Source organism: Aythya ferina (assembly GCF_964211825.1).
Source record: "Aythya ferina genome assembly, chromosome: 2".
In the NCBI taxonomy this organism is placed as follows: Eukaryota; Metazoa; Chordata; class Aves; order Anseriformes; family Anatidae; genus Aythya; species Aythya ferina.
Window position 1 is genome coordinate 104,277,829 of NC_140297.1, and position 15,286 is coordinate 104,293,114.

Below are 15,286 nucleotides of genomic sequence, written 5' to 3' on the forward strand. Positions count from 1 at the left end.
TCTTAATTATAGGGAGGAATAGCTTTATATACTTTCTATATTTGTCTATACTGTCTATAAATATCAGAAATGAACTTTGACAGAAAGGGTACTCACACAAAAATGTTGTATGTACTGTGCTGATAGCAAATAGCTTATTCTATTAAAAATTTCCTAATAATATATTTGTTTTACCATCAAAAAATGAGAATTGTGGCTTATTGAAAGTAAAAGATTGTGCAAAAAGAAAAAGTATCCAGTTCAAACTGACACTGTCATCTTGATGCTATCAGTGGTCATTTATCAGACTCCCCTAAAAAAGCATAAATTTGGTACATCTTGAAAGTCACCGTCAAGGTAATTCAACATGATCAGGATTTCACCTGGCCTCTTACAGGTGCATTGGTAAACACTTCCTCATATCATTTCAACAGTGTGATAAAGGATATTTTGGTCAATAAGTAAATAAGAGATTAAAACATAATGTCATGAAGACATCAAAATTCTGCCTGACTATTCTTTTCAGACTTGAATGGTCTAAAGTGACTTAAATACCTGGCTAGATATCATATGTCTAATAGATGAGTAGCTGGTTTCAATGAAAGGAAAAGAAATCAATGCATTGGGGAGCACTAAGGGAGAATGATGACTGAAATACTGTATTAAAAGTCAGTGCACACAGGGCCATTTTGTACTTGTACTGTTTTGCTTTTTGTAACTTTCCTGTCTTTTTCCATGCATCAAGAATATGATATAAATAGTAATGGTGAAACTGCCAAGTGAAGAACCTCAACTATTCTAAATTCTTTGCTAAGCATGTAAATATTACTGATATTAATGCTAGAAAATGACATCATGTTTTAAGTTGTTAGATTAGACCCATATCATGATTTGAATGGTGTTAATGACAGCTTTGTTTTTGTGAGCTCATGTTTAGATGAAGTGATGCATTTGTTTCACTGCAGTCTGCTAATGCTGTCTTTAGCTTTTTCTCCACAACTTCTTGAACATCTCAGGACTTTATTCTGTCCCATTAACAGAAGACAATAAGATGGGTTTCTAGTCAAGACTGCAGAAGAGTCAAGATACATTTTGGCTTGTATGGTTTTGACCAAAAGAAAAACAAAAACAAACAAAAATTAAAAAAAAAAAAATAATCATCCAAGCATAAGCCTTTCACCAAGAAAACTAGATTTAACAGAAACAAACAAACTAACAAAAAACTTTACAGGTCCAGGTTAGTATGACCTGTGAGTCAAGACATCATCACACTGGAATAATTGAATTGCATGACCTAGCAAAGAGTCTATTAGCCTTTGTTCTCTCAGCTTTGGTCTCTTAGGAGACCAAGATCCAATTGTCTGCTCTGTCTAGCTTAGACTATTTTTGCTTTCATATACAATTAAAACAAATTCTGGATTTGGCAGAAAGGTTGGGAAATAGGAGAAAACAAAACTTTTAACTTTTTTTCTAGTTTTGGTTCAACTTTAAGCTCATTGTTATGATGTACAATTGCTTTATGACCTCAATTAATCAAGCAGCCATTAAACTCCATTAATATTTACATCGCTTCTAGGAATAAGAATTTTAATCTGATTCTATAGTAAAATAATCCATGGCTTTACAGCATTGTAGAAATAGTAGTTCTTGACAAACTTCTAACAGATATTAAACTATTTTTGGTAACAATATTAAGAGGGGAATAAAAAAAAAAAAAAAAAAAAAAAAAAAAAGTAAAAAAATAAGGTTTTATTGCATGGGCAGTCTTAAAAGTTTTGCCTGAGTCCAGAAATAATTTTCTACTATACTCAATCAGATAATGACAGAAAAAGGGGGAATGGTTTTAAACGAAAAGATTAGAGATTAGGAGGAAATTCAGAGGCTGGTGAGGCACTGAAACAGGTTGCCCAGAGAGGTTGTGGATGCCCCATTCCTGGAGGTGTTTAAGACCAGGTTAGATGAGGCCCTGGGCAACCTGATTTAGTTGCATGCCTGCCTGTGGCAGAGGAGCTGGAACTAGATTATCTTTAGGGTCACTTCCAGCCCAAGCTATTCTATGATTCATTCTGTGACAATGTCAATCAAATATTCTGTGAATTAATGGGGATAAATTTGAGGGTAGGGTTAATTTGTTGGGATATTTAATGGTTTAATAAGGCATTTTAAAATAAACAGTAGGTGGGTGGAATTTTTAAATATATGTATGATTTTTCACCTTTTGGATTCAGAAGAGAAATATGTACATGTAAATTTAGTCTTAAAAAAAACCTCTTTAGTCTTAAAAGACTGTTTTAACTGTTGTTAAAAAAAAAAAAAAAAAAAAAAAAAAAAAAAAAAAAAAAAGACATCCACTCTTTACAATAATGTAACTGCTGAATTGCTCAATTCAGTAGATTTTACACTGGTCAAAGCTGAGTCTTGCCTTAAATCTTTAGGGTATAATTCAGATGGTATGATTTATATTTTACTCTAAGATGGATGTTACTGCAAAGGTTGACATACTCTTTAAGGAGGATTTGAGGCCTGTAGGTGGATACCACAGCTCTTCAGAAAGTTTAGCAAATAAATAAAATAGGGATTCTTTTTTTTTTAAAAGCTTTTCTAATTAATCTGATCAACACTTCCATAATTTTTCAGGGATAGAGAAAATATTTCTTATATTTGGACAGTAAACTATAGATTATGACATCAGATTATACAACATAAATAACACTAAAAGAAAGAATTTGAATCAGGACCTTAACCATGAAAACATATAGACAAATGGTAACTTACAGAGAGCATTATATTATGCAAATGTATGTACTATGGTAACATCTGTCACTGAATGTAAGGGATTTCCCTCTTTCTCTTTTGCTGAAATAATTGTTAATAGGTAAACATATGTAGTGTAACAAAAATTTACTAGATTATATCAGAACAGCAAACAAATATATGCAGGATTTTTTATGGCATTAGAATGAAACATACTTCTTTCCACAGAAAACAAACACTTACATAAAACTAATGCAGTCGAGCTATAGGAAGGGGGGTTTCTGTGTTTGTTTGCTTGTTTTTGGTTTTGTTTGTTTGTTTTTCCCAGAAATATACCATAGGAAAGCAAGAAAATTGTGTTTACTCTAAACCATGTTTAAATCTCCTTTAAGTGTTATGTGCTACAATCAGCATCTTTTGACACCTTAATCTTAGTCTTCCCACAAACAAAAAGTAGATTAATCAAAAACTGTTCTCCTGACACCTTGCTGATCTAATACCCAATTAACTCCTGCAGTATTTTTCACTCTCATTGAACTATAAACGTGGATCATTCTCTCTTTTTTTCTTTTTTTTTAATTTTTATTGAAAATCTTACAGGTATGACTAAAAGTCATAGGCAATATCTTTCAGTTCCATTACAAAATCTGTCATATATATATATACATATATATATATATTTAGTACAACTAGAAGCAAATCTACTGAATTATGAATCAATGATTGTCTACCAAAGTGTAACTCAAAATTAAACATCCATGTTGCAGATGATTAAAATTATTTTGCTTTTCTCTGATGAAGCTGAAGGCCACTTTCACATAGTTAATTGATAATGCTGGGCTGCAAAAAAAAGCCTTAACGATAATTTTCGTTCTCCCAGCCTTGTGTCACCCATACATTTCAGTACAAGGATCGTTCTTTCAGAAATATGTACTTTTGGAGTGATCATTCTCTATGTAGTACCTTCTATTCACAGATAAAATCCTGCAAACAATTCTGAATGACTCTCAGTAATTGCTGGCAAGTCAAATCATTGCAAGTTAGGTACAAGCAAAAGAGTTCATAGGAGCATAATCTAATTTAGGAACTTATCTACAGATTATCTCAAACAAAATAATCTGAAATAATACTTAAAAACACTACTTTACTTGATTATATGCCTTATTGTCTAATAATAAATCATGAAAGATAAAGTATAAATAGAATAATAAAAAAGTTATCTTATTCTAAGAAATCCTACTTCAAAACCATACAGTATTTTAAGCAACAGCAGTTTTCTTTCTGTTTTGGCACTCCTGAACCAGTGTAGAAATTATGTATACTGAGTTAACACCTTTGGGGAAAATACATATGTGCAGAAAGATCTAAAGATGGTTTCTGTAATTAATACCATTACATTGCTTAACATAAGAAAGAAATTTAAGAGTCTTTTACTGTCATCAGCAGCAAAAGATAATGGGAGGGGGAAAAGCAGGGTGTTTAAAGTCTTTGAAGTATATAGGATATTTGACCTTGAAAATTATATCTTGCATTAAAGACACGCCCAGCTACTCTGTGGTCTTCTTTCCAGAACTGCAATGTACAAATATTTTATTTAAATGTCTCAGACATTGTAGTGGCTCAGAAGAACAACTGTGTGTCCTTGCGGCTGCTCTCATTTCTGAGAGATGAATGGTGGGCTCAATTGCTTTACTGTAATTTCTCTATTTCCACGCTTCATTTATCTGAGACTGGAGAAAAATCAGCATGTTCTGACAAGTCTAATACCATGAGGCAGTAAAATGGACCTGAATTTAGTGGAGATTAGAGCTCCAAAATGAATATAATGCTTTATGTCAAATAATAATAAAAAAGGATAAATTCTCCTGTACAAATCAGAAGAGATAATAAAAAATAACAAATAGATAGCAACATATTTTCTATACCTACATGGGCATCACGAAACTTTTCAACCTTGAGGATACCACTCCATATTTCTGATTTTATGTGGTCTGTAAACCACATCAGTAAGTTGATGACAAACATGGAGTTTCTTAGAACAAATAGTAATATGTATCTCTTCATATATATATTCATAAAACTACCCAGGAATTTACAGAGACTTTCAATTAACTAAATTTGAAAAAAGCAGGGACAAACAAAAAAATGATCTGGGTTTTTGTTTGTTTTCATTTCTGTACTTCTGTTTTTGGTTTAGCAAGCTGCATGCAGCATTGTAAAAAAAGTTTGCTAAAAGGCCTACATTTGCAAATACTATATATTGTCATATGGTACTGAATTATATTTGTTAATTTGCTTCTTACACTTATATCAAAGACTTTGTGTTCTAGATATAGCAATACTGTAAAGGCATCTACAGAGTGTAATTGACTCATTAAGGTTACAGTGCATAACACTCTTGAAAGTGAGTTGCCTCTGAAGGTATCTTATGAAGCTATCTATTTGAACGTGTCTGAGCATTTCATTTTATCAAAAATGCCTCAAATGCTCATATGCTATGTGGTCAGTGCAATCCCTAGGACAAGTTTAATGAGGATATGTTCCACCAAGTCAAAAAGAAAAAAAGAAAAAAAAATATTAAAAATGGAGAACTATTTACAACTTTCTTCTGTCTGTAAAGTTGAGTTTTTTATTTTAGTATTCTTCAGTGCATTTTCAGAGAAAGGTTCCAAGGCTATGAGTACAAGCAGTCTGGTCCAGTCCCATACATATCTGCAAGCCTTTTAAAACGAGGGCCCCAGTCACTGAGGTAATCGTAGTTCTGGTCAGAGTTTGAGCTGATCGAATCTAAAGAGCTGAGTGACTCTGCCACTGAGCCATTTCCCTCAAAGGCGTATGTCTGCAGGGAGTCATAGGGTGGTGCGCAGGGGTCCACATCAGCTTCTTTTAGTCTCTCCCAGATAAATTCCCTAAAAATTACATTATCTGGGATGCTTTTAAAAGTTGGTCTGCTCAAGAACTGAATCTCAGGTGTCACGTCCCTCCTGGTCTTGGTGTCTCGGATGATGTTGAGGTTTCTCAAGGCAGCCATGTCAAAAGCCTCAGTGTCTTCTTCTCCACCACCCTCATCATCATACCTGACAATGTTCTCTCTGATATCTCTCTCTTCATCAAAAATGAGGGGCTCTTTTTTCCGTCGCCTCATGGTGACAATCAGCAAGACGAGAACTGGAATGCAAAAAGACTGAAGTTTTAGCAATGCTAAAATTTGCTCATATTTTGGTAGTGGTTGAAGCACTCATTAATTTATATGGATAACGACACAAGGAGTAGCAGGTAATTTATAGAGTTAGATTTCAAATCTAGCAGGTTATAAAATGGCTTTTAAACCACTTGCTTTTTAGATGTTAAAGAATCTATTTCAAAAGCCATTGTGAATTAATGTTTTCTTCTCTAACTCTATATCCTATGCTATCTTTTAAATGCAAATTTTAGTACTGTTTCAGTATGAGTGTTACAATGTCATAGCTATGAAATAATAATAATTAAAAAAAAAAAAAAACAATATTTTTTTTAATTAAAAAAAAAAAAAAGACCTTTTCCTGTACTCTTAATTGCCCAAGCGGTAAAAGCACATTTGCAAAGTAACTGAATAGAATTTAATGACCACAGTTTGGGAAGTCACTGAATTAAAGTATATGGCCAATCTCTGCTGGGAAACAAACAAACAAACAACAAACAAACAAACAAAAAATCTTCCTAGACTGGTGAAGACTTAATTATTAAGCAATGTGTAACATAAAACAGTCTTAGCTCATGGATTAAAAGAATATATAAGAATGCACTTTCCTTTTAAGTGCAAAGCGCTGTTCTTCAGATTTATGAATTACTTCTAATGAGAAATTCTAGGACTGAAATTTGCTAGATCAGCCAGTTCTAGAAAAGGTAATCATTTTAGAATTATAATAGAAAAGGTAATCATTTTAGAATTAAAATAGAATTATAATCAAAATAGAATTATAATTTTTCATCAGACTGAAAGCTAATATTAAATGTCAGTGACAGCCAAAAGAACTGAGAAAAACAAACTCAAGATTCATCTTTTTCAAATACAGATTTGGTAGAGAAACACCATTACTGATACACAAAGTATGGAACCTGCAATATGAATATTGCGCCCATATGTGGGACATGATGAAATGTGAGTCATATTAATCACAAAGTGATTAATACTATCCTGTAGCATCTCGATAACATTTGCTGAGTTAATGATAATCCTAGAAAAGAGCAGGCATCTCTATGACTGTAAAAATAATGGTACATTGAAAAGTAAGTATCATTCCATATTCAATTTATCATTCCTTATAATATTATCTATATTTTTAATGTTAAGAATATACTATTTTTTATATTCAAATATCTAAGGTTTGCTATTGTTACTTACAGTACTTTGATATGCCTACTAAATTCCGTATACATTTCTGAAAAAAGGAACAACTGGTTGAGATAAAATTAAGATTGATATTCTCTAGTCTGTCTCAGAAATGCCCTCCATAAATTTAATAATATAGAATATTGTTGAAAGCCTTTCTTTTCAGGGAGGAACTTTTGAAAATCATTATCAATCTAGTCATTGTGAGACATGACTTAGTATGGGGATCACTTGGTTAGAATTAACCAGTCATTCAGAGATTGTACATGTAGAAAACTGCTATATTTCCACAGATATTGTCATAATTTCCTTTGGAGTGATGCTTGTTTAAAAGTAAAACTGGAACAAGTTCATTTTTTCCCTTTTAAAAATATATTAATATATTAGGAAAATATTTTTAATTTATTTTTATATATATATATTTATAGTAAATATGAGGTACAGGTTCAATGATCCATCTATTAACAGATGTCTTATGACTTTATAACACTTCAGTATCATCATCACTCTTCCACTTTTTTTTCCTCCTGGCATCTCACTGAATCATGTCTTGTGTATTAAATTCAGGAGCCACTGGTTTGGGGCACTTTGCTTTCAACAGTATTTACATAAGTAGTTTGATGATATAGGAGTTTGACCTTTAAAGTGTTTTTTATGAAATTTCAAAACATTTTGATCATTGTATAATACAAATTAAGTTGTAAATTATAAAACAGATAACATAAAATTATCATCATTATATAGACAACAGTTGGATTCTACTCTTACTGTTTTTTCCTTATTATAAAAGGTATTTTTAAGTGAGAGACAAATTAGGTTGTTGACAGTACTAAAATACATTTAAGTCAAGATTGCTATTGATTTCTATTTTTTAAGCATTTTTAAAATTTACCGACACAATTTTTATTGCCAAGTAAGTAAGCAGATAATCATTTCCTTTAATCAAGTGCACATGTGTTTTCACACTACTGTCATTCTTAACAGACTTAATTTTCAAAGTTAAATACGTTTAATAAGTGAAAAATATGAAGCTCAGTAGGTAAGTCTGGCTGAAGGTGAAATAAAGTCATGATGCAATGAGTGTTTTATGTAGTATTCCTTGTACATCACATCCCTGTTTGAAGTCAAGAAAAATATGGAGTCTTTCTAAAGGTTAAACCTTTTAGCATGTAGATGGCTTTATGAGATTATTAATTTATCTCCATTCCAACAGCTATGAACAATAATGTTTAACCTCTAAATGAACAAAGCTTTAGCTGCATTTCAGCATCTGCACAGATGTATACAAGTGCAAACCAAATTATACTGGTAACTAAATCAAGTGAAAATGATTTGTGAAGCTTATCCATTTCTCATTGTCATTTTTCCCTCTACATTTATCACAAAAGCAGAGATCAAGTCAGTGACTGGCTGAACATCTAGAGAACACAGTATCTTAGAAAAGAAATAAAACACAGTGAAAAAGCTTTAGGAACACATGTATTGTACATTTTGGCCATTGTCTCTATACCAGCACAACAAACTGATGCCAAGCTGATGAAATGTCAATACTGATTTTGTATGCAATTAAAATAAATAAATAAATGATATTGAAACTAATAATTATAAATGAATAACTAAAACTAATAGAGAAATATCTAAACTAACCTTTTGTTCTGGTTTACCAGAATTGTTGAAAATGTTTATTTTGTTTAATAGGTACAACAACTGACAGAACCTTGGCATTTGTATTTATATTATCTGTGATAAAATGTAATTTTATCTTTGTGTTGGTATAACTACAATCACAGTATCAGTAGTTTCAGTTCACCTAAATCAGTTTTTAAACTAATGCCCTTGAATATAAGAAAAATTTTTTGTTTGCTACATTGCATTGTGCTTTGTGGAATTATTATCAAGTTTTCACTTTAGTGTGATCTTGCAAAAAGTTAGGTTTAGTTTACCTGTGCTTCTCTGTTTTAGCATTAAAATTTCTGTTTGTACTCAGGGCAACTACAGTGTCATTGTAAAGAAGCTATAATAGCCCTCAAAAAACCTAAAGGAGAAGCCTACACTCAGAAACAGGCAGAGCTGTAAAGGGACAGAGCTAAATCACAATCATTATCATACCCTGTATACTTCGCTCCTAAGCCTGGCATTTACTATAGCAGCTGCATATTTAAGGCTCCTAAGCCTGGCATTTACCATGTCAGCTGCAAATGAACATGCCATTGCTTTATGCCTTAGGTGTGTCATGAGTTATAAAGCTGAAGATTGGAGACCCTCAGCCATCCGAGAAGCACACTGATCTGTTTAGTTACACATTGCAGTTACTAGTACAGTCAGAAGAGATTTGAGAATACAGAGGCCAAGACTCAGGAAATGTATATTTAATTTCCAGTTAACAAGCTTCATGTATAACTGTTGCTTAATCAGTTTAGATTGCTTTTTGCAAAGTGTTGTAACCTTTGAATGCCTAGACTGAGTAACATTAGTAGGCTCTATAATTTTCAGAAAACAGGTTCTGCATTGCATAGTCAGCCACCTTTTAAATGACTCAATTTGAATTACCTCCAAACTGAAACAATTATTGATTTATCATTTTTCAACTGTAAGACCCAGTCCATACATACTGCTTTGTCCTATCCCATATCCATTTTACCCATTTAGTCATAAGATCCTTATTACTAGTACTGTTTCTTCCTGTTTAAGAGTCACAAAATTACATGGCTGATTGTATGAGGCTTTTGTAAGTAATACGTTAATAATTTACTTGTCCCTTAATTGAAAACAAGTAATACTTTAAATCTGTATTTTGAAAGGTAATCAACCTATCATTAACTTGTAAAATCTAAAGCCAGATTAAGAGGAGGTTTGCTACATTGTTTTGAGAAAAATGCTGGGGCTAATAAATTTTATTCTGAAATATGGAAGATAAGAATAATGAATTTCTATTGCTTCAATACAAATAAAATATTTAACCTTTCAAATATGATTGGGTTATTTACAGGTGAATATTCTTTTTGTATGTATGATTTTATGTATACATTTTATGCTAAGCACTTGTTACAAAAGCAGTTATTTTGTCTGGAAGATGCTAACTGAAAAACAAATTACCTTGAATTAAATTACCATATAATTTTAAAAGGAGGTAAAATTCCTTTTTATTTCTCTAAAAATTATGTACAGTCTAAAATTAATACAAACTAGCTTTTTATATGCTTTTAATAGAATAATTTGCAAGCAGGTTTTTTTTGTTGTTTGTTTGTTTGTTTGTTTTTCTTTAAAACACAGCCTCACTGCAGAGTGAATAATTATAGAGGTTTTGGGGTAATTAACAAAGTACTGGTGAAGCTTGAATGTGGAATAAAATTTAGAATTTAGTCTCCATAAATCAATCTAAGAAGGAGAAAAAAGTGGTAAAATGTTTATAACTTTTAAAATTATTTAACTTTGAAAAAAAAAAAAAAAACTATGCCACATTATATGTGATTATAATAAATTGGTATAATGTAGTAACTCTTTTTCTTCTTGCAATCACTGAAACCATTGTGCTTGTCTAAAATTGATCAGTTGTTTAAGTAAAAATAAGAACACTAAGAAATCCCACTGAGACAATCTGAGTCTTCTTTGAGACAAATGGTTATTAGGCAAAAGGATGTGTAGGGAGGAATGAATATCAAAGCATATAATTCTAACTTTAAGCAGATAAGAGTTTGTTGCAATTTCAAGATATTACAACCAGAATGCATTCATTCATGACAGTTATACAAATCTCTCCTCTGCTTTGCAACTGAAACTTACATTGAGATGACATTGATGAATGTGACTAGATTTGCAGTGTATTTTAAATTTTAATCAGAGGAAAAAAAAAAAAAAAAAAAAAGTTTTGATCCAGTAACCTGTTTCCTCTGATAAACCCTTACATGAAAATGTACATTGCTTGGTCCCAGCCCTGGAACCACACAAGTTTAAACTTATTTTTTATGTAGTACTAGTTGATCTTCATTATTTTATTTCTTTATTTGTTTGGTGTTTTTTGTTTCCTCATTTTTGATTTTGTTTGTTTCTTTGCTTTCCTTGGGAATTAATGTAAAAAGAAAATTCCGAGCATTATTGCCATTCAGCTGAGCCAGCAACTGCCTTCTGGGAAGAAATAAGAGAAAAAGAAAGGCTCTGGAACAAGACAAGCAACACTTGATTAGTGTTTCACTGGTCATCAGTGATTTTTTGGTACCTCTTCTTTATTAAGACTGATACCAGGTATCTGAGTTGCAGGATCCAGCAACTCAGTGCAGGACTCAAAGCCAAGTTTAGCACAGAAACACAGACTAAACTGTGCCTTCAACTCTGAACTGTATCCAGAAGGAAAAGTGATGAGATTACATAGAAATATCTACTTGGATAAACAACAGTAACACATTCCGATAGCTAAATTTGAAGTCCAATTCTTTGACAACTAAAATCAATGGTGAGGTGGTTGTCTGTCAGATTCATTTTCGGTGCACAACCGAATTTAAACACTATGTTCGTATAGTTTATCCTCAGTTCTTTACCAAATGCTTGTTCAGCACAATCTAGAAGTGACTGGGATAAAACCTCAGGTTACCTGATTTATTGGTTGTGTTTGAGCTGTGCTACACTGAGTGGAATAAGCAGTCTCTGGCACAATGCTGTGTTTCCACCGAACAGTCTTCTTCAACACATATGGTTCATATTTCTGAGAAGCTCATGCCCAGGCCAACCTAACTTTTAGCTACAGTAGTTTCTAATGCATTATTCAGAAATTCCCTTGTTTATATATAACAGGTGACATTTCAGTTTGGGTTTAAGTTAATTGCTATCATTACAGAATTCTTAAATACATTGAACCAATGTTTTCAACAGGTGATTAATGTCAATTAATGTCCATTAATGTCAATGCCAGTTGATACAAGAGAAAAGCCTAACATTATATATTTATTTGAACATATTTTTTCCTATTTGTTTCTATTTACCTGCATGTGCAAATAAAGTTCATTTGGGAATAGATATGGACTAGAAATATTGCTAGAAGAAAATGTATGAAAAATGTTGATTAGAATTGTTGATTATCATTCACTTGTATTTCTCCTTAAGCCTTGGTCTTTACACATGATGAGTGAGATTAAACAACCTTATGTTTTTAGCTTTTTTTTTTTCCTTTGGTCAAAAAGCTGAAAAACTTGGGAAATGTCTCCTATACACAGACATTGAGTAAGTTGTTTGGGTTCATTGTAGAAGTAGTGATTTTTCTTATTCTCTAACAACAGTACAAGAAGATTTCTTTTTTCTGAGTCATTTGGAATTGTTTGTAGCAAAAGAAACATTTCCTTCTAATGGCTTACTGTGAGGTGAATCAGTCAATGAGAAATTTCCCATATGTAGTTAAAATACTGGCTTGAACAAAAATGCAGACAAAAATCTTTTGATTTGATTTATGATCATATAAATTTGAGGAGACTTCAGTCTTCTCCTTCCCCTTAGGCTGATATGTGCAGCAAAGGAATAGACGAATCTCTTCAGTGATAACACTCGTGAGAATTCTTGTGTGCTGATTCAGGACCTTTTTACAGTAGATCTCCCTGACAATAAGTAACATTGCACCTCTCCTTATCTGCATATCACAGTTGCAAGGATGATCCTTCATCTTTATTCCCTGATTTGTACCTGTGTGGTATCATCTAGGCATTTTGTTTCAGGATTTTTCATGAAATGAAAAATGCTAACCAAACTAAGCTCTTGACACTGTTCTGCTATTCACAAGCCGGTTTCTCCCCTGGTCTTCTATCTAGCAGTGGTTTCACTGCACAACATAAAATCCAAGAGAGACACCAGTTGCAGGAGTAACAAAAGATCATTCTGTAGAAGATGTTCAATTGAATAAGATGATTTTAATCAGTAAATTATATCTGTTGTATTTCCTGGGTATCTTTTGTTCTCTACAAATCAATTTTTGAAAAAAGTTGCATCTCTGAAAAGAACACACACTGATTACAAAGTAATTAATCTGGAAAAAAACAGCTTTTATACTAAACTAGAGAAATACATACATAAACAGCATTTTTTAAATATTAAATTTGTAGTAAATAATATTTTTTCTTCTAATATTATTTCATATGTACCTCTGGAGTCAGCTTAAATTAGAAAGTATCTGATCTTGAAAATCACAGAATGAAGGTTTTGTGTGGCTCGTGATACAAAATGTTGTTCTTCCTGGAATGTGATTAATTTAGTGATTAAAAATAAATAAATAAATAAAATAGTGTGTGTATATCTATACATATTTTTTATTTTTTCTTTTGCTAATTACAATACATTGCATTGAAAAAAATTGTAACAGAAAGAAGACTTACCCAGCAGCGTTAATACACAAGCCAATATTGCTATCAGGGCTCCAGTGCTAAGTCCTGCAGGCAATATGTATGCCTCTGCATTGCATGTCTGAGCAATACCATCTGCATCACAGTCACAGACTCTGATGGTGAGTGTATTAGTGCTACTTAGTGAAGGTGACCCACTGTCCACAATGAATATTGGCAAATAAAAAACAGATTGTTCCTGTCTTCGGAAGCCATTTCTTCTGGTTAATACTGTTGCAGTGTTATCTATATAAAGGAATAAAAAGATAAATGTAAAATACTTGGCCTTTCAAGAATATAAGTCTATAAGAAATACAGCCTTTCTCTCAGAAGACTTTAGAAACACATTTTTGTTATTTCAATGAGTTTATATTGATCGTATTTTCCTTAATCTGCAGAGGTAGGATTAGCTGAGAATTCATGTTCAACTAAACAAAAATATTCCTGTTGTCCATGAAAAACTATTTCAAAATCGCAGAGGTCTATTTGTTTTTAGTATGCTTACAGTTCCACAGTCTCAATATATAGCTGAAGATGAGAGTATTGTAAAAGAGAAGAAAAAAAAATCACACTTCAGTAATCAGTTTAAGTATTTATATTCATGTTTCAGGTCTAATTTCCATGGATCTATTTCAATTATTCACAGATATAGAGAGCATGGAATAAGAGAATATATTCATAGGTGAGTAGGTTCTGAACACCAATTAATATATATTTTTTGAAATATAAAAATAACCTCTTGGAGCACAGATACATGTAATTGCATGTATAACAAAGACGTGTTTGTTTTCAGTCTCAGCTGAGAGTCAGCAAGTTGGCTAATATAATCACATGTGCTTCGATGTTGCTGATTTGGGTGACTAAAATGTCCAGGTGTTCCAGAAAATATGTGCATAACTCACTGTGTTCAATACAGGTTGACCGCTCCTGAGAGGTAGGGAGATACATCTCCTAGAAATGTATAGAAAAGGTTGGTCGGTCGGTCTGTCTAGCTACATGTATCATCTATCTATCTGTCTATCTATAGTCAGATTCATTGATAATCTAGTATAGGTATCTTATTGTGTCATCTATTATGACCTATCTGGCAAAAAAATACAAACATTTCCTCATACAGAACCATGTGAAATATATCTAAAGCTAAAACATCAGAAGAGGCAACAGGTTCTGCCTTGTAACTCCATTGATTTTACTGGCATTGCAATGGTCTGTTATTACCCTTTGCAAATTGCAAGTTCTTTGGAAGATGGACTGTCTTTTTATTGAGTACTTTGCAGAACTTGTAACAGCATCAGAATTCTTAACAGTCTTATTCTAATGCATTTTTATTATTTTGACCACTATTTACAATTTTTAGTTTCAAATTGTATGCTGCTAATATGAAGAAAGTTAAACATGTCAATACTACATGCAGAATAAGGCAATAAATGCCTGTGTGAGAGGTCTTTATTAGGTCCCGTGGACTTAGTGACTGTTGTTCAAGGTCTTTCTGTACAAACAGTACACCTTAGTCCACCATATGCTTCTTTTTTCTTATTAATAATGATCGCTTTGTAACTCTGGATAATGCTGATACATAGAATCACAGAATCACAGAATTTCTAGGTTGGAAGAGACCTCAAGATCATCGAGTCCAACCTCTGACCTAACGCTAGCAGTCCCCACTAAACCATATCCCTAAGCTCTACATCTAAACGTCTTTTAAAGACTTCCAGGAATGGTGACTCCACCACTTCCCTGGGCAGCCTGTTCCAATGTCTAACAACCCTTTCAGTAAAGAAGTTCTTCCTAAGATCCAGCCTAAAACTCCCCTGGCGCAACT

The 15,286-nt window shown here is 32.5% G+C and overlaps 1 protein-coding gene across 1 annotated transcript in view; it reads right to left on the reverse strand.

Moving 5' to 3' along the window:
• Positions 1-2,405: 2,405 nt before the first annotated feature.
• The window catches only part of CDH7 (cadherin 7), an 87,960-nt gene continuing 75,079 nt past the window's right edge, over positions 2,406-15,286 (reverse strand). The window contains exons 11-12 of the mRNA XM_084508469.1: positions 13,459-13,710; positions 2,406-5,901 (exon numbers count right to left, since the gene is read on the reverse strand). Of these exons, the coding sequence (XP_084364595.1) occupies positions 5,408-5,901; positions 13,459-13,710 (746 nt within the window). The 3' untranslated portion in view covers positions 2,406-5,407. The remainder of the gene's footprint in view (positions 5,902-13,458; positions 13,711-15,286) is intronic.